Raw genomic sequence first — 19,218 nt, 5'->3', positions numbered from 1 at the left:
TATTTGACCTTGCTGAGGACGGGTTGAATCTTCCCGACCTTCAGCTATACTATTTTGGGGGCCTGCTCCAGTATGCTGCTCTATGGTTCGACTTGGAAAAAGATGTTATTGGACGGTTTGGCCTCAGTGGATGATCTCCCCAACTTTCTCATGCATGGTCATGGACTCCCGGCTGGCACACCCTTTATAATCCCTCAGGTTGCCTGGCCCTGGAAGTATTCTGTCACTCTGATTATAAAACGAGCGCCCTATGCTAGACTACTCCCTATCTGGTTACTTCTCCCATTCCTGCACAAATGCAGGTTTATGTACGACTAAGATTGGGAGGAAGGTAGCTGTCGGTGTGCTGGAGATCTATTTCTGAATGGTGCCTTCATGTCCTTGGAGTAGGTTGGTATTAACTCAGGGCATTTTCCATAATATGCAATAGTGTCACACGTGGCTTAAGAGTGGTGGACGTCCCTTTCAGATGAACCTAGTGAATCGCACGTTTTGCAGGTGATACTGGAACTGGACCCCTATTCCACCAGGGGCCTCATCTCCCACCTATATGCTGCCCACAAGATCGAGAGGCGGAGGCATGTAGCATCTTTACTGGACAACTGGGATAGGAATCTGGAGCCCCCACTTGCGGATGGGGAATGGAGGCATGCTCGGGCACAGGTGCAGGAGGTGGTGAGCAATGCCAGGTTTAAGTTGACACAATTTTGCTCCTTGCATAGAGAATACTTGACTCTGCAGCATCTGCATAGAGTTTACCCAACACACTCTGATGAGTGCTTGCGGTGTGGAGTGTCCCCGGTTGTGTTTGATCATGTTGTGTGGACCGCAGGGTGGTGCAGCCCCTTTGGGAGGAGGTACTGCGGGAGGTGCGGAGAGTGATGGCAGTGAAAGCTGAGTTAACACTACAAAACTGTCTGTTGGGACTGTTGTCTTCCCTTAAGAAGGGTCACAAGATGCAGTATTTGCCCAGCTGGGACTGGTGCTGGCCAGACTGCTTATTATTATTATCCACGGTGCTAGCCCAGCCCCACCGACACAGTTTAGGTGGAGTTGCAATTTCCTGCAGTTGACGGTAGTGGAAGGGTGCTGGCTCTAGAAGGTTAGACTGGATGATGACGCGGAATAGGACCTGAAGATCTGGGGTGTCATGGTGGATCTTTTGGAAGGAAACGATAATACAGAGGTTGCAGATCCTAACCTGAGTTCTCCTGGTGAACCATGCTGAGCATCCACAAAGTAGCTTTATTTGTGTACCAATTCAAGTGAGTGCGGTGATTTGGAGAAATTAATGGCAATATTTATGAGTTTTGTGCTGCACGACAGCGCAGCACGTTACCTTGCTGCACTGCCCTGTGTCACAGGGAAAATGTACATGTGTTTAAAGAAAAATAATAAAGAAAAACCATGAACATACTGGTCACCGCTGGAACAGTGCGAACAGGTTGTCAATGACCTGTGTGCTCCCTTGTGCTTCTAGGGGTTCGTCTCTCTACGAGTTGAAGTGAAAAACTCACTCTCCATGCTCTAGGTACGTCTCATAGTGCCCAGCATTCTAAACGCAGTACACAGTCAACGGACGCCCGGGTGAGAGATCCCCCACATTAAAAGAATGGAAAGGGGGCATGGAACTGTATATGACAGCAGAGAGGGTAACATACAAAAGTAGAGGTTGCCCCAAAAAGTTCAAGCAAATATGGGGTATTGGATGAGACACTACGGTGTAAGCTTGAGCCCCGGAGATACCCAATCCACTGCAACTGGGATATCGGCCCAATAGAAACCTGCTGATCCCTGGAGTGGGGAATGGGAGAGGATAATGGGATACAGCCCTGCCATGATGTGTACCTGGGTCATGGATGTAACTATGTCTGTTCTTTAATGTTGGTCCCTCCGATGCTCACCAATAGTGGGAACTACCAGGTGGTTGTATATGGTCTAAGTGCAATGTTGTTGCTGCAGTTATGTCAAAATAGCTAGGGTTGACCGCAAAACAGGTAGAGGAGGAGGGGTTGCAGTAGTATTTAGGGAAACCTGGATTTTTATGCAGGCAGAGACACACGACATCGGAGAGGGGGAAGCCTTGGACTTCTCCCTTACCATCTCCCTGCACTTTTCATTGGGGGCCACTTTGATATATCGCCCTCCTGGCCCCTCTAGCGCCCCCTTAAAAGCCTTAGATGAAGCTACTGTGCCAAGAGCCTTGCAATATTCTAATTTTCTACTCTTAGGGGACCTCAACATCCATCTGGATTGTGAGGAGGCCACCGACACAAGAGAACTGAATAACTCTTTGGATCTTCCCCAACTGACCCAATGTGTTAATTCTCCATCGCATAGAGGGGGGCATACTTTAGATGCAGTCTGCTCCAACTTTCCTCTAGTTGTTCAGGAACCTCTTCCCATTCCCTGGTCCGATCATTTTTTAATCCAGTTTTCTTGGACTATCCAGCCACCATACCAGACTACGAGGTCGCTCATGGACAGACCTCCCCAACGCATTGAGCCTGCAGCCCTGTGCAGAGTCTTGACAGACACACGCCTTTTCGTCTCTAGGGCTCTGTCGGAAGCTGTAGGGGGTTTAATAACTGGATCTCATGGGCTGTGGAACATTTTTTCCCACCCCTGGTTAACAAGAGAGCAAGAAACACCCTCGCCCTGCTGAAGAAACCCCCCCACAGAGACACCAGCAAGAGGGCCAGCTGGTTCACCCCAGAACTCCTTGCCTCCAAGCCAGCCTGCCGGAAACTAGAGAAGGAATGGGACAGTGAACAAACTCCGGACAACCACGCAGCACACAAGGACGCCATCCGCAACCACCACCACCTCATCAGGGAGGCCAAGAGGACCTCCTTCAAAGACCGCCTCGACAACAATGGACACAATAGCAAGGAGCTCTTTAACATCGTAAAGGAACTCTCCAACCCCAGCTCCAACACCAACGACATCCCCCCGTTGCAAGCCCTGTGCGACTCCCTCGCCACCGTCTTCCACCGCAAGGTGGCAGAATTCCACGACAGCTTCAACACCCAGACAGCCCCAACAGACAGCAACAAAACAGACCCTCCGCACACCATCGACCATGACCCCCTGCTAGCCTGGGCCAGCGTGAGCATCGATGACACCATCAAGACCATGAGCACAATCCACTCCGGCTCTCTGTCAGACCCATTCCCGCACCACATCTTCAACAAAGCAAGCAGCTCCATCGCACCCCACCTGCACAATGTCATCACCTCTCCCTCGAGACCGCGACCTTCCCAGAGAGCTGGAAACATGCAGAGATAAACGCCCTACTCAAAAAACCTAAGGCAGACCCAAGAGGCCTCAAGAACTTCTGGCCCATCTCTCTGCTCCCCTTCCCGGCCAAGGTCATCGAGAAAATAGTCAACAGACAGCTAACCTGATATCTCGAAGAAAACAGAATCCTGGACCCTTCCCAGTCAGGGTTCCGCAGCAACCACAGCACCGAGACTGCCCTCATCGCCGCCACCGACGACATCAGGACCCTGCTGGACAAAGGTGAGACCACAGCACTCATCCTCTTAGACCTCTCTGCCGCCTTCGACACCGTCTGCCACTGCACACTACGTGCATGCCTCCACACCGCAGGGATCCAAGACAAGGCTCTGGAAAGGACCACCTCCTTCCTCTCCGGCAGAACCCAGAGCGTCCGCCTCCCCCATTCCGTTCCAAAGCCTTCGAGATCATCTGGGGCGTACCCCAGGGATCCTCCCTCAGCCCAACACTGTTCAACATTTACATGGCCCCGCTCGCACACGTCACCCGACAGCACGACCTCAACATAATCTCCTACGACACTCAACTGATCCTCTTCCTCACCAAGGACCCCATCACTGCCAAAGCCAAACTCCACGAAGGAATGAAGGCTGTCGCCTCGTAAAAGATGGATGTCCTCATCCTCGGCTCCAACCCTTCAGCCTGGGATGACTCCTGGTGGCCGACGGCACGGGGGACAGCCCTGACACCCACAGACCACGCACGCAACCTGGGAATCATCCTCGACTCAACGCTCTCAATGACCAAGCAAGTCAACGCCGTCTTCTCCTCCTGCTTCAACACCCTCCGCATGCTGCGCAAGATCTACAGATGGATCCTGACAGATACAAGAAAGACAGTCACCCAGGCCCTCATCAGCAGCAGACTCGACTACGGAAACGCCCTCTATGCCGGAGCCCCAACCAAGCTCATCTAACGACTACAACGCATCCAAAACGCCTCGGCATGACTGATCCTCAACGTACCACGATATGGCCACATCACCCCCCACTTGAGAAACCTGCACTGGCTCCCCATCAACAAGAGGATATCCTTCAAGCTCCTCATCCATGCACACAAAGCACTCCACAAGACCGGTCCTGCCTACCTCAACAGACGGCTCTCCTTCTACATCCCCAACCGCCAGCTGTGCTCCGCCGACCTCTCACTCGCCGCCGTCCCGTGCATCCGAAGAACAACCACCGGCGGGAGATCCTTCTCCCACCTCGCCGCCAAGACATGGAACACCCTCCCACTGAGCCTACGACAGACCCAAGACCTGCTGACCTTCAGGAGGATACTCAAGACCTGGCTGTTCGATCAGTGGCGCGCCCCCCCCCCCCAGCGCCTTGAGACCCTCGCGGGTATGTAGTGACTTTACTAATGATTGATTACAAATGATTGATTGATTGACCCCGTCTAAACCGTGGTTTTCCGATAAACTTAAAGAGCTAAAAAAATCATGAAAAAAGCTGGAGCACAGCTGGAGACAAGCTTATTGCCCGTTGGCCAAAAAAGCATTAAGGAAGTCTCAGAATGGTTATTACGCTGCCATTAAGAAGGCCAAAGGCCATTTTTAGGCGGAGCGCATCGCTCAATCTAAAAATAACTCAAAGGAAAGTTTCTCAATTGTCCAGAGTTTCCTGAAGCCGTGCGCGGAACGTATGGTCGTCCCTTCCTCTAACTCTTGGTGCGAGCAGCAATCAGTTTTTTTATAGACAAAATGCAAACAATCCAGGATAGCTTCTCGTCTGGTCTCCATGTGCAGGCGGAACACCCCCTTCGGACAGCCCTAGACTCAGAACTAGCTCGCACTCTCCTGACAGTTTTTACTCCTATTTCTCTGTCGGACACTTTGGCCATCCTCAAATCCCTTAAATCAGGTTCCCCAGCAGACCCCTGCCTAGCCAGGCAGTTAGCAGCGGTGGTGGAGGTAGTTAACCCTGAAGTGAGTAATATCATCAATCTTTCGCTTCAAACCACCACGGTTCCACCGGAGTGGAAACAGGCAAAACTTCTCCCCCTGCTAAAAAAGCCTTCCTTAAACCCCGCCACACTAGTTAGCTACCGACCGATCTCACTTCTCCCGGCTGTGGCGAAGGAGTGTGAGAAGGCAGTTCACAAACAGCTCTCTGATTTTGTTGAAACTTCTCGCGCCCTCCACCCAGCCCAATCGGGTTTCAGGGCCTCATATAGTACCGAGACGGCCCTGGTCGAGATGTCGGAGGCTATTAGAGAATGCCTAGATTCTGGCGGCAGAGCGGCCTGGTTTTATTGGACCTCTCTGCCGCGTTCGACACGGTGTCACATCGCCAACTCTTGGCCCGTCTTTCCAATATTCGAATCTCTGGCTTGGTGTGGGATTGGATTGAATCCGTCTTAGTGAATAGAACGCAGCAAGTATGGCTGCCCCCATTCTCTTCAACACTAAGAAACGTGACCACGGGCGTCCCCCAGGGTTCCACCTTGAGCCCCCTTCTCTTCAAGGTATACGTCACACCGCTAAACTATCTGGCGAAGGAGCTGGGTGCAAAGATCATAGCTTATGCTGATGATACCCAGCTCCTCTTTACGTGGAAGGAAAACGATTTGTTCCCTGATTTATCCAAAAACTGTCTTGCCGAAGTTTTTAAATGGCTAGCGCAGGCCCAACTCAAATGCAATGAGGACAAGTCTGAGGTACTCCTCTATGGGTCCTTTCCTCCGCATTTCAGGGACGACCTTTGGTCTGAGGGTTACCCCATGCCTAGGTCAACGGGGAGCACAGTGAAGAATCTGGGGGTCTGGTTTAGTGAGGACCTCAGATTCTCACCACAGATAAAAAAAACTGGCCGGAGTATGCTTCAGCACACTGAAATTACTTAAGAAATTCCTGCCATTGCTGCCCAGATCTGCAAAGGAAATGGTAACCCGCACTCTCATTCTATCGCGCCTAGACTACACCAATGCCTTATACATCGGCCTTCCTGGTTATCAGCTGAAAAAGCTGCAGACCGTCCAGAATGTGGCAGCTAGAACGCTACTGGGCATCTCCGGTAGGTCAAGTACAAAGCAACATCTCCGGGACCTGTATTGGCCTCCGATGGGTCAGCGTGTACTGTTTAAGGCTCTCACCATCGTCCACGGTGCCTTATACAAATCGGGGCCCATGTATCTCAGGAGACGCTTTGACTTCTATGTGCCTTACAGATATCTACGCTCCACAGGGCAATGCCTCGCTGTTATTCCTCGCTACCGCCTTGTTAAAGCAGGAGGCAGCTCCCCCTCATTCAAAGCGGCTAAAGCCTGGAATGCCCTGCCTTACGAGCTACGAAACACCCATGACCGTAGGCTGTTTAAAAAGCAGTTAAAAACCTTGCTTTTTAACTAAACATCCAGCCTCCTATCTCCTTTAAACTGGCTTTCGCGCCGGGACACTCCCGAGTATCCGTGCGCATTATAAATGTCGGATAACATAACATAACATAACAATGTTTACAGTTGATGCAAAATATATATTAAAAATATATTTTTTTTAAACTATGATCACTGATTATGGTCAACATAATATTGATTATGGGTGGAGAACGTTCGTGTTTCAAAATAACAGTTTCAATATGGAAGTCATGTGGAGGTCACCTTGGTCCCTCAGTGGTGCATATTTTTCTTGCTTACAGTGACTCTCAATACACCATACCTGGTCACCAATCATTTTAGTCTATCTATATACAGCAAAAAAGGAAACTCACCCTGTTCCTAGAATATTCATTATGCATTCGTTACTGACAATGAGCTCAAAGCACTCTCTTGTTGAATTTTGGTTGGAGGCAAGTGATGGGTCTGTTTGAGTCCAGGACGAAGGAGGTTTAAAAAACTCGTCTTTAATAATTGCTGAAAAATCTGAAAATAGAAACAAAGCAAAAATTGGCAGATGTAAAAGTGGCCTATTTACACAGATGTTTTTCAACTAGATTTGTCTCTAGTGCTTTTGTGACCTTGATGACTGACTGACCTTTTGTAATTCCACCCTATAAACCTATCAGCCAGTTAGCAGAATTATCTCCAAGCTATTCTATTTTCAGTTTACAAAAATTGTGGGTGGGGGGGTTTGCTGTGGTGATTGCCTTCTGAATGTTGCAAGGAAACGTATAACAAAGAGGTAAACTGGAGTTGTCCTGTAAACCTCAATGAAACTTGTAGCCTACGATAGCTCTACAATCCTGTTCCAAGAAGGTATTCATTAAATATCTAAGTTGCACGATTTGTATATGATTCAGAGGGGAATATTCAACATTCGTCATCTATAAGCAAAAATAAATTGCAGATACATATTGAAGGAATTGTTGACCTACACCATGTAGTCAAAATATCAATGTATCATAAATTGATCAAATGGTACACTATTAAGAGTAGCTCCTACATGTGTAAAGGCAAAGGAAGAAAGTGTTTAGAGCATATCAACAAGGGCTTTATCTCTGCTTTTTTGGCTTTAAAAGCCAAAAAAGCAGAGATAAAACTAGCGCCCTATCAACAACAGGGTGCTAACACGCAAATTTGCATGTTAGCACCCTTTTACTCTACGCTTCCCCTTGCATCTCTAATGAGATGCAAAGGGGGCGTTCCAGAGTAAAATAATAGGAGAAATGTCGCTAAGCGACATTTCTCCTATTATCAAGAATGTCGCTAACCCTGTTAGAGACAAAAAAAGCAGCGCTAACCGCGGTTAACGCTGCTTTTTTACGTCTGCTAATTTTCAGACTTAGCCATGATATCCTATGGAAGGAGGATATCATGGCTAAGTTTGCCTGTCCCTATCAACAAGGTAACGTGTGATTATCGTTGGGTTTCCAGCGATAATCTCACGTTAGCCTGTTAGCGTGAGGATTTTTATCGCTATTGAGATAAGCGTTGCTAATAGCACGCTATCTCAGGGATAAAAATTCACGCTAGCCGGCGATAATTATCCTCACGCTAAGAGCGCTGAGCGATAATTATCGCCGGTTGTTGTTGATATGCCCCGTGGGGGCATATCAACAAGGGCTTTATCTCTGCTTTTTTGGCTTTAAAAGCCAAAAAAGCAGAGATAAAACTAGCGCCCTATCAACAACAGGGTGCTAACACGCAAATTTGCATGTTAGCACCCTTTTACTCTACGCTTCCCCTTGCATCTCTAATGAGATGCAAAGGGGGCGTTCCAGAGTAAAATAATAGGAGAAATGTCGCTAAGCGACATTTCTCCTATTATCAAGAATGTCGCTAACCCTGTTAGAGACAAAAAAAGCAGCGCTAACCGCGGTTAACGCTGCTTGTTTACGTCTGCTAATTTTCAGACTTAGCCATGATATCCTATGGAAGGAGGATATCATGGCTAAGTTTGCCTGTCCCTATCAACAAGGTAACGTGTGATTATCGCTGGGTTTCCAGCGATAATCTCACGTTAGCCTGTTAGCGTGTAGATTTTTATCGCTATTGAGATAAGCGTTGCTAATAGCACGCTATCTCAGGGATAAAAATTCACGCTAGCCGGCGATAATTATCCTCACGCTAAGAGCGCTGAGCGATAATTATTGCCGGTTGTTGTTGATATGCCCCTTAGTTCATTATCAGAAAGTGAGTAGTGTAAAATCCGGAGAGAACTGCATGCACATAATAACAACAACCATTCGTAGACCAATCAATGTAACATAAAAAAGGAGAGACATGATCAACAATCAAAAAGTGGTATATTAATATTTATATTCGTAACCAGGCAATGACATTTCGGCCTGCACATTAGCACAGGGCCTCATCAGAATGGAAGAGGAATGGAGCAAGAGCATTTTGGAATATAGGATGAGGAGTTGATTAGTGGGTCAACTGCTCCCTCACACAAACACCCAGGCAGGTCTCTATTAGTAGCAACACATCTAGTATTAGATGCAAGCTGTAGGTAAGAGAGACGGGCCACGGTCTTGTGAGCAGTGAAAAAAATTCAATTGTAGACAGTTGCTCAGCAACTCACCAAGCTTGTCCGCTAAAGAAATCTTTCCTATTCACATGAAAAAAAGAGATTCGCTCCTCAAATGCACGTCACCTATACACCGCTTTGCTTTTGCCATTCTTATCCGGTGTGCTTTGCCTTTCCTGCACATCCACTTCCTCCTGCAGACTCACATCGCTCTCGCTTGTTAATGGTATTGCATTGGTTCTTGTGATTCCAAAACTCAAAAAGTACTGCAAGAAAACTACCATAACTAGAAATAAGGGCCCCATTAGGATGGCGGGCGGACTGAAGTCCGCCCGCCACCCTAGAGGTGTTGGGACCGGCCGCCAGCGGTGCGGCAGTCCCGCACCACCAATTAGGATTCGACCACCACCCTGGCGGTTGCATCCTGTATTGTCTACATTGCGGTGGGTGCTGCTGTGAGCAGCACCCGCAGCAATGCCTTGAAATACAGGTTGTGCATTGCCATGCACAACGTGGCAGGCACCGCCCAACCCCCACTTCCCCGGGTCCCGCAAGGGGCCCCCAAAGCAATTCCGGCATGCCTTAAAGGCCTTCACCGCCAGGCATCTTAATATGGATGGCGGTGTCTTCCAGACACCGCCACCATATACTGCCCGAGTTCCGCCCGACCGGCAATCGTGACGATTGCCGACCGGCAGAAATGCGGCGGACGGACTTTCCATCCGCCGCGTTACCCCCCCGCCATGGTAATATGCCGGGGGTAAATGGCGGGCGGGGAGTTATGGTGGGCGGATCGCCACCTACGGTTGGGCGGTGGCGATCCGCCCGCCATCATAATGGCCCCCTAAATTCCTTGAGAAGGAGCGTATGAATACAGCTGTTTCCAGATATCCCCTGAGAATTCCTACTATGTTTCTCTTAGCTTCACACTTGTCCCTTGGGGGTGCACTTCAAACATCATCTGTACCAATTCACCTCCTGACTACGCACTATCCAGAAAATCTTCACATATAAGACCTGCTCCAATAATTTGTTGGATTTCGTGATGGTGACTGAAATATGTGCTCTCTCCTCTGTTCCAACCCTCTTCCTCTTTTGCACTTTACTTTTGTGTCCCACTTCCCTAGATCTCTTTGCAGGCCTTCTGTAAATCTTTGAAGATGGGGGTTACAGTGATGCTCTGATTAACTGAACATCCTTCACCATAGTTTGGATTGTACTAGGGTTGCCTACTCTTCTGGCTCAGGTATCAACTCACCAGTAGCTCACATTTCTTTCTTCTTTTCACCTCATCATTTAGCACAAATATTCTGTTCTCTTTGCCAAATACTGGGCCTTCCCACTTTTTTGATACCACTGATTTGGTGAATTCCTTTGAAATGTTTCCAAATTCTCACAATTGTCACCTGCATTGCCATTTTATCTGTGTTTTGTCCCTAAAGACCCATTTCACCATGCTCTATAATCACTCTCTCATCTTTATCAATTAATGATTCTGTAACTTACGTTTTCGAAAACAAACAAGCTACAAAAAATCTTTGCTGTGCTTCTCAATGCTCTTCCTACACCTCTTATCCCTCCCATACCTCGATCTCTTTTAGCCCTACTCTCCACTTCATCATGTCTCTTACTGAACATATCCGGTTAGTTAGACCTGTCTGTCTTTCTTGTGCACCGTCTGATTCAGTCACCCTATAAATAAGTAGGCCTATTATTTTCTCCGCCAGAGTTATCCAGCGTCTAACTCAACAATTGAATAACTTTCTCGCATCAAATACATGCCCAGCTTGCTTAAAATCTCTAACAATATTACCACTAATAAAACAAGCTTTTGCAATGCAATCGGTCTCGCATTTGTGAAAGTTAGAGTTCTTCGCATTCAAAATGAAAATCTTTTTACTTTTGTTTATTTATTTGCAGTGGAGTGATCATATTTGCATAGTGCTATTGCTATTTGTAATATTTGTATTATTTTTGTTAGTTAAAATTACATTTTTAATTTTAATAAAAGAGTACATCAGTAAGAGGGAGTTTCTAAATGGTAAGAATGAAAAAATAAAATATTTAAAAGTTTTCGAATGATGGCATTAACAGTTTCAAAAGATAAATAAATAACACTAGATTTGAATATCATTACTATACGTGAATGAAATCTGATAGCAATTCGGTGTAGTTGAGTTTGATAAGAATTTCAATTCAATTACCATTCGTAGTAATAAAAAAGCGAGCATACGGTTTACCAGTGTTAGGAAACGCAGAGGGTAATCTCAATTCTTTGGCTCAAGTTGGAATGGGGAAAACGTTGTGGTATAGTGAGCAGTGTAGAGTTCGGAAAAATGGTAAAGTAGGCTCTACGCTTATCAAGGTATTTACAGGCGACGCCAAAGAATATATGATAGTGTAACTCATTTAGATATGTTCCAGAGTACAAGGAAAAAACGCAAAAAATAAAATAACACAAATCCCCTTGCTATGAAAATCACACACTAGAATAAAATGCATGTTTGTCCTTTTCAGGTAAAAGAAACTCTTTACTTGAATGCGATCCCCAAAAAATGTTATGTAAGTAATAAAAGAAACGCCCTTTTTGCTGCATTTTGTGAAAATGTGGGGTTCTATATGTTGAAGTGGAGCAATGGGGGGAAGCTGAGGGTGGTTGAAGAGGGTGTTCAATCAGCCATAAATGCACATCACGCAAGGGAGCCCTGGTCTAAGTGGAATGTGAGGAGCCCAGCCATGGCCCTCACGAGCATAGCAAGAAACCCAACATTGCGACGGTTATGGACCAACCCAGAAGGGAAGGACCCGGTCTAGACGTCCAAATGTGTTGTGGGAGCGTCACAGATCAAGGAGGAAGATGCCAACTCGGCGATGCAGTGCGTGCAAGGTAAATTGTTTTATTTATTTACTTACTTACCTTACTCCTGTCCGTCGTACGTCGGACTCCACTACCCCCCCCACCCTGCCCATCCGCCGCCTCACCGCACTCCCTCGGCAAATATATTCCCTTTGTTCAGTCAAAACAAATCAGGATACATGTAAATTCCTCCTATCTCTAAACCAGACGGTAGGAGGGCCATTGCACACTGTGCGAGAAGGGAGCGTGCGATGGCCAACCACAACCATCACTTTGTGAAATCGTGTGGGCTGAACCAAGCACCCAAAGGAGGGTCAATTGAAAGCAATGGACCAATAGAATGATAGCATTTCTGAATGGCACAACAAAGAACCAATGGCAATACATGGGACCCTTACAGCCCATAAACTGAATACAGCGTTTCTGGCAGACAGCGCAAGTGCTGCCTATTGTCGACCTAAAGATGTGTTACTAATCTTCAACTTCCTTTCATTTCACAACCCAAAGTCTCAATTCCATTTATTTTCCAAAACACTAAAGTATCTACTTTTCAACAGTCTGATGCTCTGTCTATCCATAAACAACATATTTAGTGCTTTTCAGTAGTTTTCCCATGCTCTTCATTCTTCAGAACCTGCACTCTTACACAAAGATAACTTTATTACCACTGTTCATCACAATCACTTTCTACCTATCAGCTCCTTTCTAAGCAGTTGATTACCCTCTATAATCCTCTTTCAAGTCATTCGCCTTTAGAGTTCTTACTCACAAATGCTTTAAATCCTACCCCTCTTACTGATAAATCCGCTACCTTGAAGACATTACCTCCGTATTTGCTTTCAACTATTATCTTTATGTTAACGACACACACATCTTTTTCTCATTTCCTTATTGTGTCTCTCCCTCAGTCAAATATATTTAATTGTCTCAAGTCCAACTAACTATCTAGAAAAAGCTCGCCTGTATTTGCTCACCTCATTTTTGTCCATCTCTTAAACTCAATGAACTTTTCTTCCTGATTCTTTGACACTTGCATCTTCTGTTAAAAATGTTGATGGTTTGCAGTTTAGTAGTTTTCAGGAAATTAGCGTGTAAAAAGGTGGACATGAAGGGGTAAATCACCGGGAAAGTTTGGTGATATCTGGGCTGTTAATATCAACATTTGTTCTGATTTGTCGTTTTAAAGGGGGATTGGTCAATCCTGATCGGCTGTTCATAACAGGAAAGTATTTGTGGTGGCAATTACATGACTCAGGGAAATAGTCCCTTCATCCTGAAAATCAATTGAAAACAAACATAGAAGGGGGCAGTGTGAGCCCATCCTGACTTCCAAGGGCATGTGGGGGCACCAAAGGGACCACCCCCTAAACTGGAATGCCACAAAATAGGAACCATGTGGTAGCCATTACAAGACTCAGGGACATGGCCCCCAATAAAATGCATTGACAAGTAATAGAACTTTACTCAGCACAGTTCTGTTGGTTTAGTGTAAATCTTGTCCTGTTGTTTAAGAGATATTAGAGTTATAAAAAGTTAATAGGCAGGCTGGAAATTGTAAGTGCGTTTGTAATTCTCTGTCATTTAGATGTCTGCCAATCACATCTGAATTTTGCTCAACTGTGAATTGCTGTGTGAGCCACCATTTTATGTAGCAGAAAGGCTCTACATTTTCTGGAACAGAAAGGCTCTACATTTTCTGAAGAGTCTCAATTTAGACGACTGCTAATTTTACACTCAGACACACAATCAGGGGTTCACTGAGGAATCTAAATATGCTCACTGTCATTAAGCCAGTGACAAACCAATAGAGTCCATAGACCAGTGATGTACCCAGAGACATGCAGGGAAGTGCTCGCCCACGGCCACTCACTCAAATGCACACTGAAGGGCACATTGGAGGACCTGAACATGCACACCATATTTGACATGACATACAAAGGGAGTCAAAAACAGAGTCAAGTAGTCAGAGTGACACACAGGAACCTGTGTTCTCACACAACCACTCACTCTGACATACACTGAGGGGCACATTGAGTGACCTGAACATGCTCACCGTCACTGACTCAGTGACACACCAATGGAGGCAATGGCACAGTGACATAGTCAGATCTCACACAGGGATCTGTGTTTGCCCACTGCCACTTAGTCAGATACACACTGAGGAGCACACTGAGGGACCTGAATATGTTCATCATCATCGACTCAGTGACACATCAATGAAGTCAAAGGCACAGTCAGATAGTTAGACATACACAGGGAAATGTGATCACCCACCACCACTCACTAAGATACACCCTGAGGCGTATCCTGAAGGACCTGAAAATGCTCATCGCTTCTAACTCAGACACCCATTCTGCGTCATACTGAGCAACCTGACCACGCTCATGTCACAGATTCAGTGACACACAATTTACATCCAAGGCATAGTCATGTAGTCAGAGTCACACACAAGGACCTGTGTTTGTATTCTGTCATTCACTCAGACACACTCAGCAGCACACTGAGGAACTTTAACATGCTCACTGTTACTGACTCAGTCTCATACCAATGCAGTTGTGCTGTTTGCATTTCAACCCATGCACATTTCATATTGCAGACTACATACTTGGTTCCATCAGTGTAAGAACATTAGATGTCCACCCTAATTACAGCGTACTTTCATGTGTACTTGCTAGGTCTAGAGTTAATAAAATAATATACATAATATACCTACTTAAAGGGGCTTTCAGCCAACTTTCTTCAACCTTTGGTCTGTCATTGTGTCATTCAACTTTTACTTCCACCCACTATAGCTTACAGCATAATGCAGTTAGTCAGCCTACTTAAGCAACTGGCTAACTTCACTTTGAGTGACTGTATTTTGCTCTCACACAATGAGCACATCCACACACAATGTAGCTCCCCTCAGGACCATTGTTTTTGTTTTTACTTTATGATTGCTTTAGTGTTGCCTCCGTATTTAGAGCTTGTTGTGAGGGCAAGAGCTTTCTACTAGGCACAATCCGGCTTTATCAGTTCCTGTCTCTTGCCGATGTTGTTGTAAATTTTTGGGGAGTTCCCTTTGTCTATTTCACAGCACACCAGAATGTGTCCCTTAGAAACTGTTTTGTATTAAGCTGTTTTCCTTACTGTGCAGAGTACACAAACTGAAGGCTTCAATATAAAAGGATGGCAATTCATGAGTTGACAATTCATCAGAACACGTTTATTATGAACTCAGTTTCACCAATGGTTCTTTAATAAACTTTGCCCATGAAGAATACCAGCCTTTAGCATGTTAGATTTGCAGCATTTATAATATTTCTTTCTTTCTTTCTTTCTTTGTTTTTTACCTGTTTACCTTATTTTTACTTGATTTTTTCTCTCTTTTTCTTTCTTGTCTAATTTCTTTTTTCTTTCTTACTTGCCTTCTCTTTTCTTTCTTTTGTTATTGCCTTTTTTCTTTCTTGCCTTTTTTCTTTTATATTTCTTTATTTTCCCTTTTCTTTCTTTTCTTATTTTTCTTTCCTCTTTTTTCTTTTTTTCTTTTTTATCTTTCATCATCATACTTCTTTTTTGATTTTTTCTTTCTTTTTTCTTCCTTCTTTTTTCCTTCTTATGTTTTTTCTATTTTCTTTCTCTCTTGCTTTTTTCTTCTTTTTTATCCCATCTTGCCTTCATTCTTGTCTTCTTTAGTGCCCTCTTCCCTGCCTTCTTGCTTACCTTCTTTCTTGCCTTCTTTCCTGCCTTCATTCTGTCTTGGCTGCAATCGTTTTTTTTCTTTCTTTCATTCTGGCTTTCTTGCCTTCTTTCCATTTTTCTTTCCTTCTTTTTCAAAGGCAGGAGGCTGGTAGACAATGGCAAAACAAATGATTTGTTTAGGTCTGTATTAGGCATGACCTTATGATTTTACCAAAATGATGTGTATGACATAGTTACTTAAAGGGTTTTTCAGCCAGACTTCATCCTTGTCATGACCCTAACCTCCTTGTGTTCTCATTCCTCCTGTAACTTGTGCATGGGGGGCTTGCAGGATCGAGCATGTCTCAATGGCTCAATGGCTGTTCATGGGACTCATTGCCCCATAAGCTTGATAGCATTCTTGGCATGGTAATTATCCCCCTGGGGCACTAGGCCACTGAGTCATTAAACACACCAAAGTACAAACAATCTTTCCCCAAGGACTTCAGCCCAACTCATCATGACTATGGTGATATTTAGGCTGACTCGTCATGGCTATGGTGATATTTAGACTGTCTCATAGACACATGACTATGGGGATATTTGGGCTGACTAATAGGCACATGACTATAGGGATATTTGGGCTGACTCGTCAGGATTTGCGAATGCTATTTATACCACACTCAAACCATTAATCAGTGCTTGGCCTACCCACTGGTTGAAGAGGACATATCCTCTTCAGTGATCCCGTCCACTTGAACTTCTCCATGAGCCGTCTGAGCTTCTTCTGCATTGCAACTATGCTGCAAATCTCCAATGCTGCAGACATCTTCTCCCCTTCAAATCCAGAGACTTGGATGTCCATTAGGATGGCGGGTGGAAAAACACCCTGACTGCCATGGAAGCGGAAAACAACCGCCCGCCGGCACCGTGGGAAAACCGGCAGCCAAATTAGGATTAACCGCCCAAAAAATCCGACCGTGGAATCGCGGCAGAAAAACACCAACCCGCCGCAAGTATAGCGGAGACACCGCACCGGAAATTAGGATATCCCCGGCAGTCCCACGGTACGTACCGCTATCTCCGACCGCCGAGGTCGCACAATGGGATGAATGGAAGAGCCAGGTTAAGAGCTGAAGCACAGCCACCGCGGTGGACGAACCGTCAAAAATATGGCGGACGAAGCCAAAACCCCAAAAGAAGGCCAAAAAGTGCACACAGAAAACTAGCCATGTCCCCCAAATACACAAACCACACCCCAATGACATAACCACATGGCAAAACGAAAAATACAAATCCCAGGAAAACACACCTGTCAGCAACACCCCAATTGGACACACCCACATAGCTAAGTATAAAACCAGCCCCTTCCCTGACCACAATCCCTTTCAAAACTCCAGGAGAGAAGGGACACATACCCCAGCTGACAGGAGAGGCAAAGGACACAACATCACTAGCCACACCACACACAGCACCACCACCACCGCAACACCAGCACAACTAACCCTCCTGCACAACACACACCATACACAGCACAACCACAACCACCACACACACTCCTGCACCCACAATCACTTTGCACACCATGGCCACACAGAAAATGCCCATTCACTGAGAGTGAGTTAAAGGTCATGGTAGATGAGATAGTCAGAGTGGAACCAAAGCTTTTTGGTAGCCTGGTCCAACAGACACCATTAGCCACAAGGACACAAATGTGGGCAAAGATAGTCCAAAGGGGCAATGCAGTAGGGGCCACCCCAAGATCAAACAAGCATTGGCATAGCCAATAGGTCTTGCCTTTGGGATCCTATAAGTTTTTAGTAATGTTTTATATTATTGTATGTGAAAGCTTTAAAACATTTATGCATTTATTTAAATCAAAAGTTTCTTTTTTATATTAGTGTTACAGTATTATATAGCGCCTGCAACAGCCGGAGCTATACTAGCACTTTAACAAATAGTTGCTCGGAAAGTTACAACTAATTTATGACGCCCAACATTTAAAAAGGTCACAACAGAATGCATAAGCAAAGTAAGAGAGCCCACGATATCCCTAGTGGAGGGGGTGATGCCACAGTACAGGTCAGAGCAAAAGCGTAAGCAAAGTAAAAGAAGAAGGCACGCGCACATCTGAAAGAAGCCTGGGGACAAACTGTGTGGGTTTGAAGTCGGACTTTAACATCAGGAAGATAACGCGATGTACGACAAGAAGGTGCACGCACATCTGAAAGAGCCCGAGGGCTACTGAGAGTACACGCAGCAGCCACAGGTACAAATAAAAGCAGGGCTGACTCTGACTTTCATCCTTTCTATTGTTCAAAGAACATTACCATCACATTAGGTAATAATAACAAGGTATGTTGTCTTGTCTTCTAAAAGAGCGATTCCCATCTGATCTACCTACTATGTAACACAAGGCTCAGTAATTTATCGAAGCTCAGTGACAGCCAGTCACGGCAATGCCATGCTGAGCGCAGCGCGGCCTTTCAGTCCTGTTATTTCCTCCAACTACCCCACCTCGCACGATACACTCGTGAGGGCGCTCGGATGAATGCAACCAGAAGACGATGACGTGCAATCAATGTACTAGATGGAGCACACATTCAATTATGGAACTGTTATTACTGTACATCTACACCAAAGCAGCAATGCTGTATTGGGAACCAGCAAAACAAACTTGTCATTGTGTTTAAATGTCATCCTACGTCAGAAATCGAAGGACTGTGGAAAGAAAATAAAAGTATGAAAAGCCCAAACTTGTCTCGAAGCTTTCTGCTAAAATGGAATGCTTAGGTGAAATGCAGAGCTCATTAATGTGCCCTCACCTCAATGAACAAAACAACTTTGGCCCCAACATATGTTTCCAATAACCCGATTCTCACACCAGTTTCACTTTTTAATGCGTATTTCAACTACATAACAAACGAAGCAGTTTTTTTTTAAGGCTACTGGATTATGTTGACCCCAGACACACTTGTTACGTCATCAGTATTTTTAACATTAATATTCCCACTGTATCCGTCAACCCTCAATTGAATGGAGCATTCCAAGCCTCCTTACATGGACATAGTGCTCTGTCAAACGCAGGCAGAGAGGAGGGTTGGGCAAGATGTGCACTGCCCTGGTTGGTCCCTCCTGCCACAGGCAGCGAACACATGTCCCACCGGGGTTGTGTTTTCTCACTGCCTGCAGGACAAGCTTTGAAAACATACAGAGGCGGCAGCCGGGCTGACTCTGGGCCCCTGGCTGCACCGTACAACCCTAATCAGGGAGTGCACTGTGGGATGGGGGAGGAGGGGCGTCCGAGAAGGTGCTCGGAAAGTTACAACTAATTTATGTCGCACAACAGTTAAAAAGGTCACAACAGAATGCATAAGCAAAGTAACAGAGCCCACGATATCCCTAGTGGAGGGGGTGATGCCACAGTACAGGTCAAAGCAAAAGCAGATGGGGAAGTAATGGAGGCGGAAACAACACAGGGGCTTGGGTGGGGGCG

At 45.7% G+C, this 19,218-nt stretch overlaps 1 protein-coding gene across 1 annotated transcript in view; it reads right to left on the bottom strand.

The window, feature by feature from the left end:
• Nucleotides 1–19,218, bottom strand: part of LOC146790129 (UPF0764 protein C16orf89 homolog) — a 656,853-nt gene that overhangs the window by 471,282 nt on the left and 166,353 nt on the right. Inside the window, exon 3 of the mRNA XM_085628478.1 lies at nucleotides 7,008–7,158. Within this exon, the coding sequence (XP_085484604.1) occupies nucleotides 7,008–7,158 (151 nt within the window). The remainder of the gene's footprint in view (nucleotides 1–7,007; nucleotides 7,159–19,218) is intronic.

This window comes from Triturus cristatus, chromosome 10 (assembly GCF_964204655.1).
Source record: "Triturus cristatus chromosome 10, aTriCri1.1, whole genome shotgun sequence".
In the NCBI taxonomy this organism is placed as follows: domain Eukaryota; kingdom Metazoa; phylum Chordata; class Amphibia; order Caudata; family Salamandridae; genus Triturus; species Triturus cristatus.
This window is presented reverse-complemented; position numbering and strand designations above follow the sequence as displayed.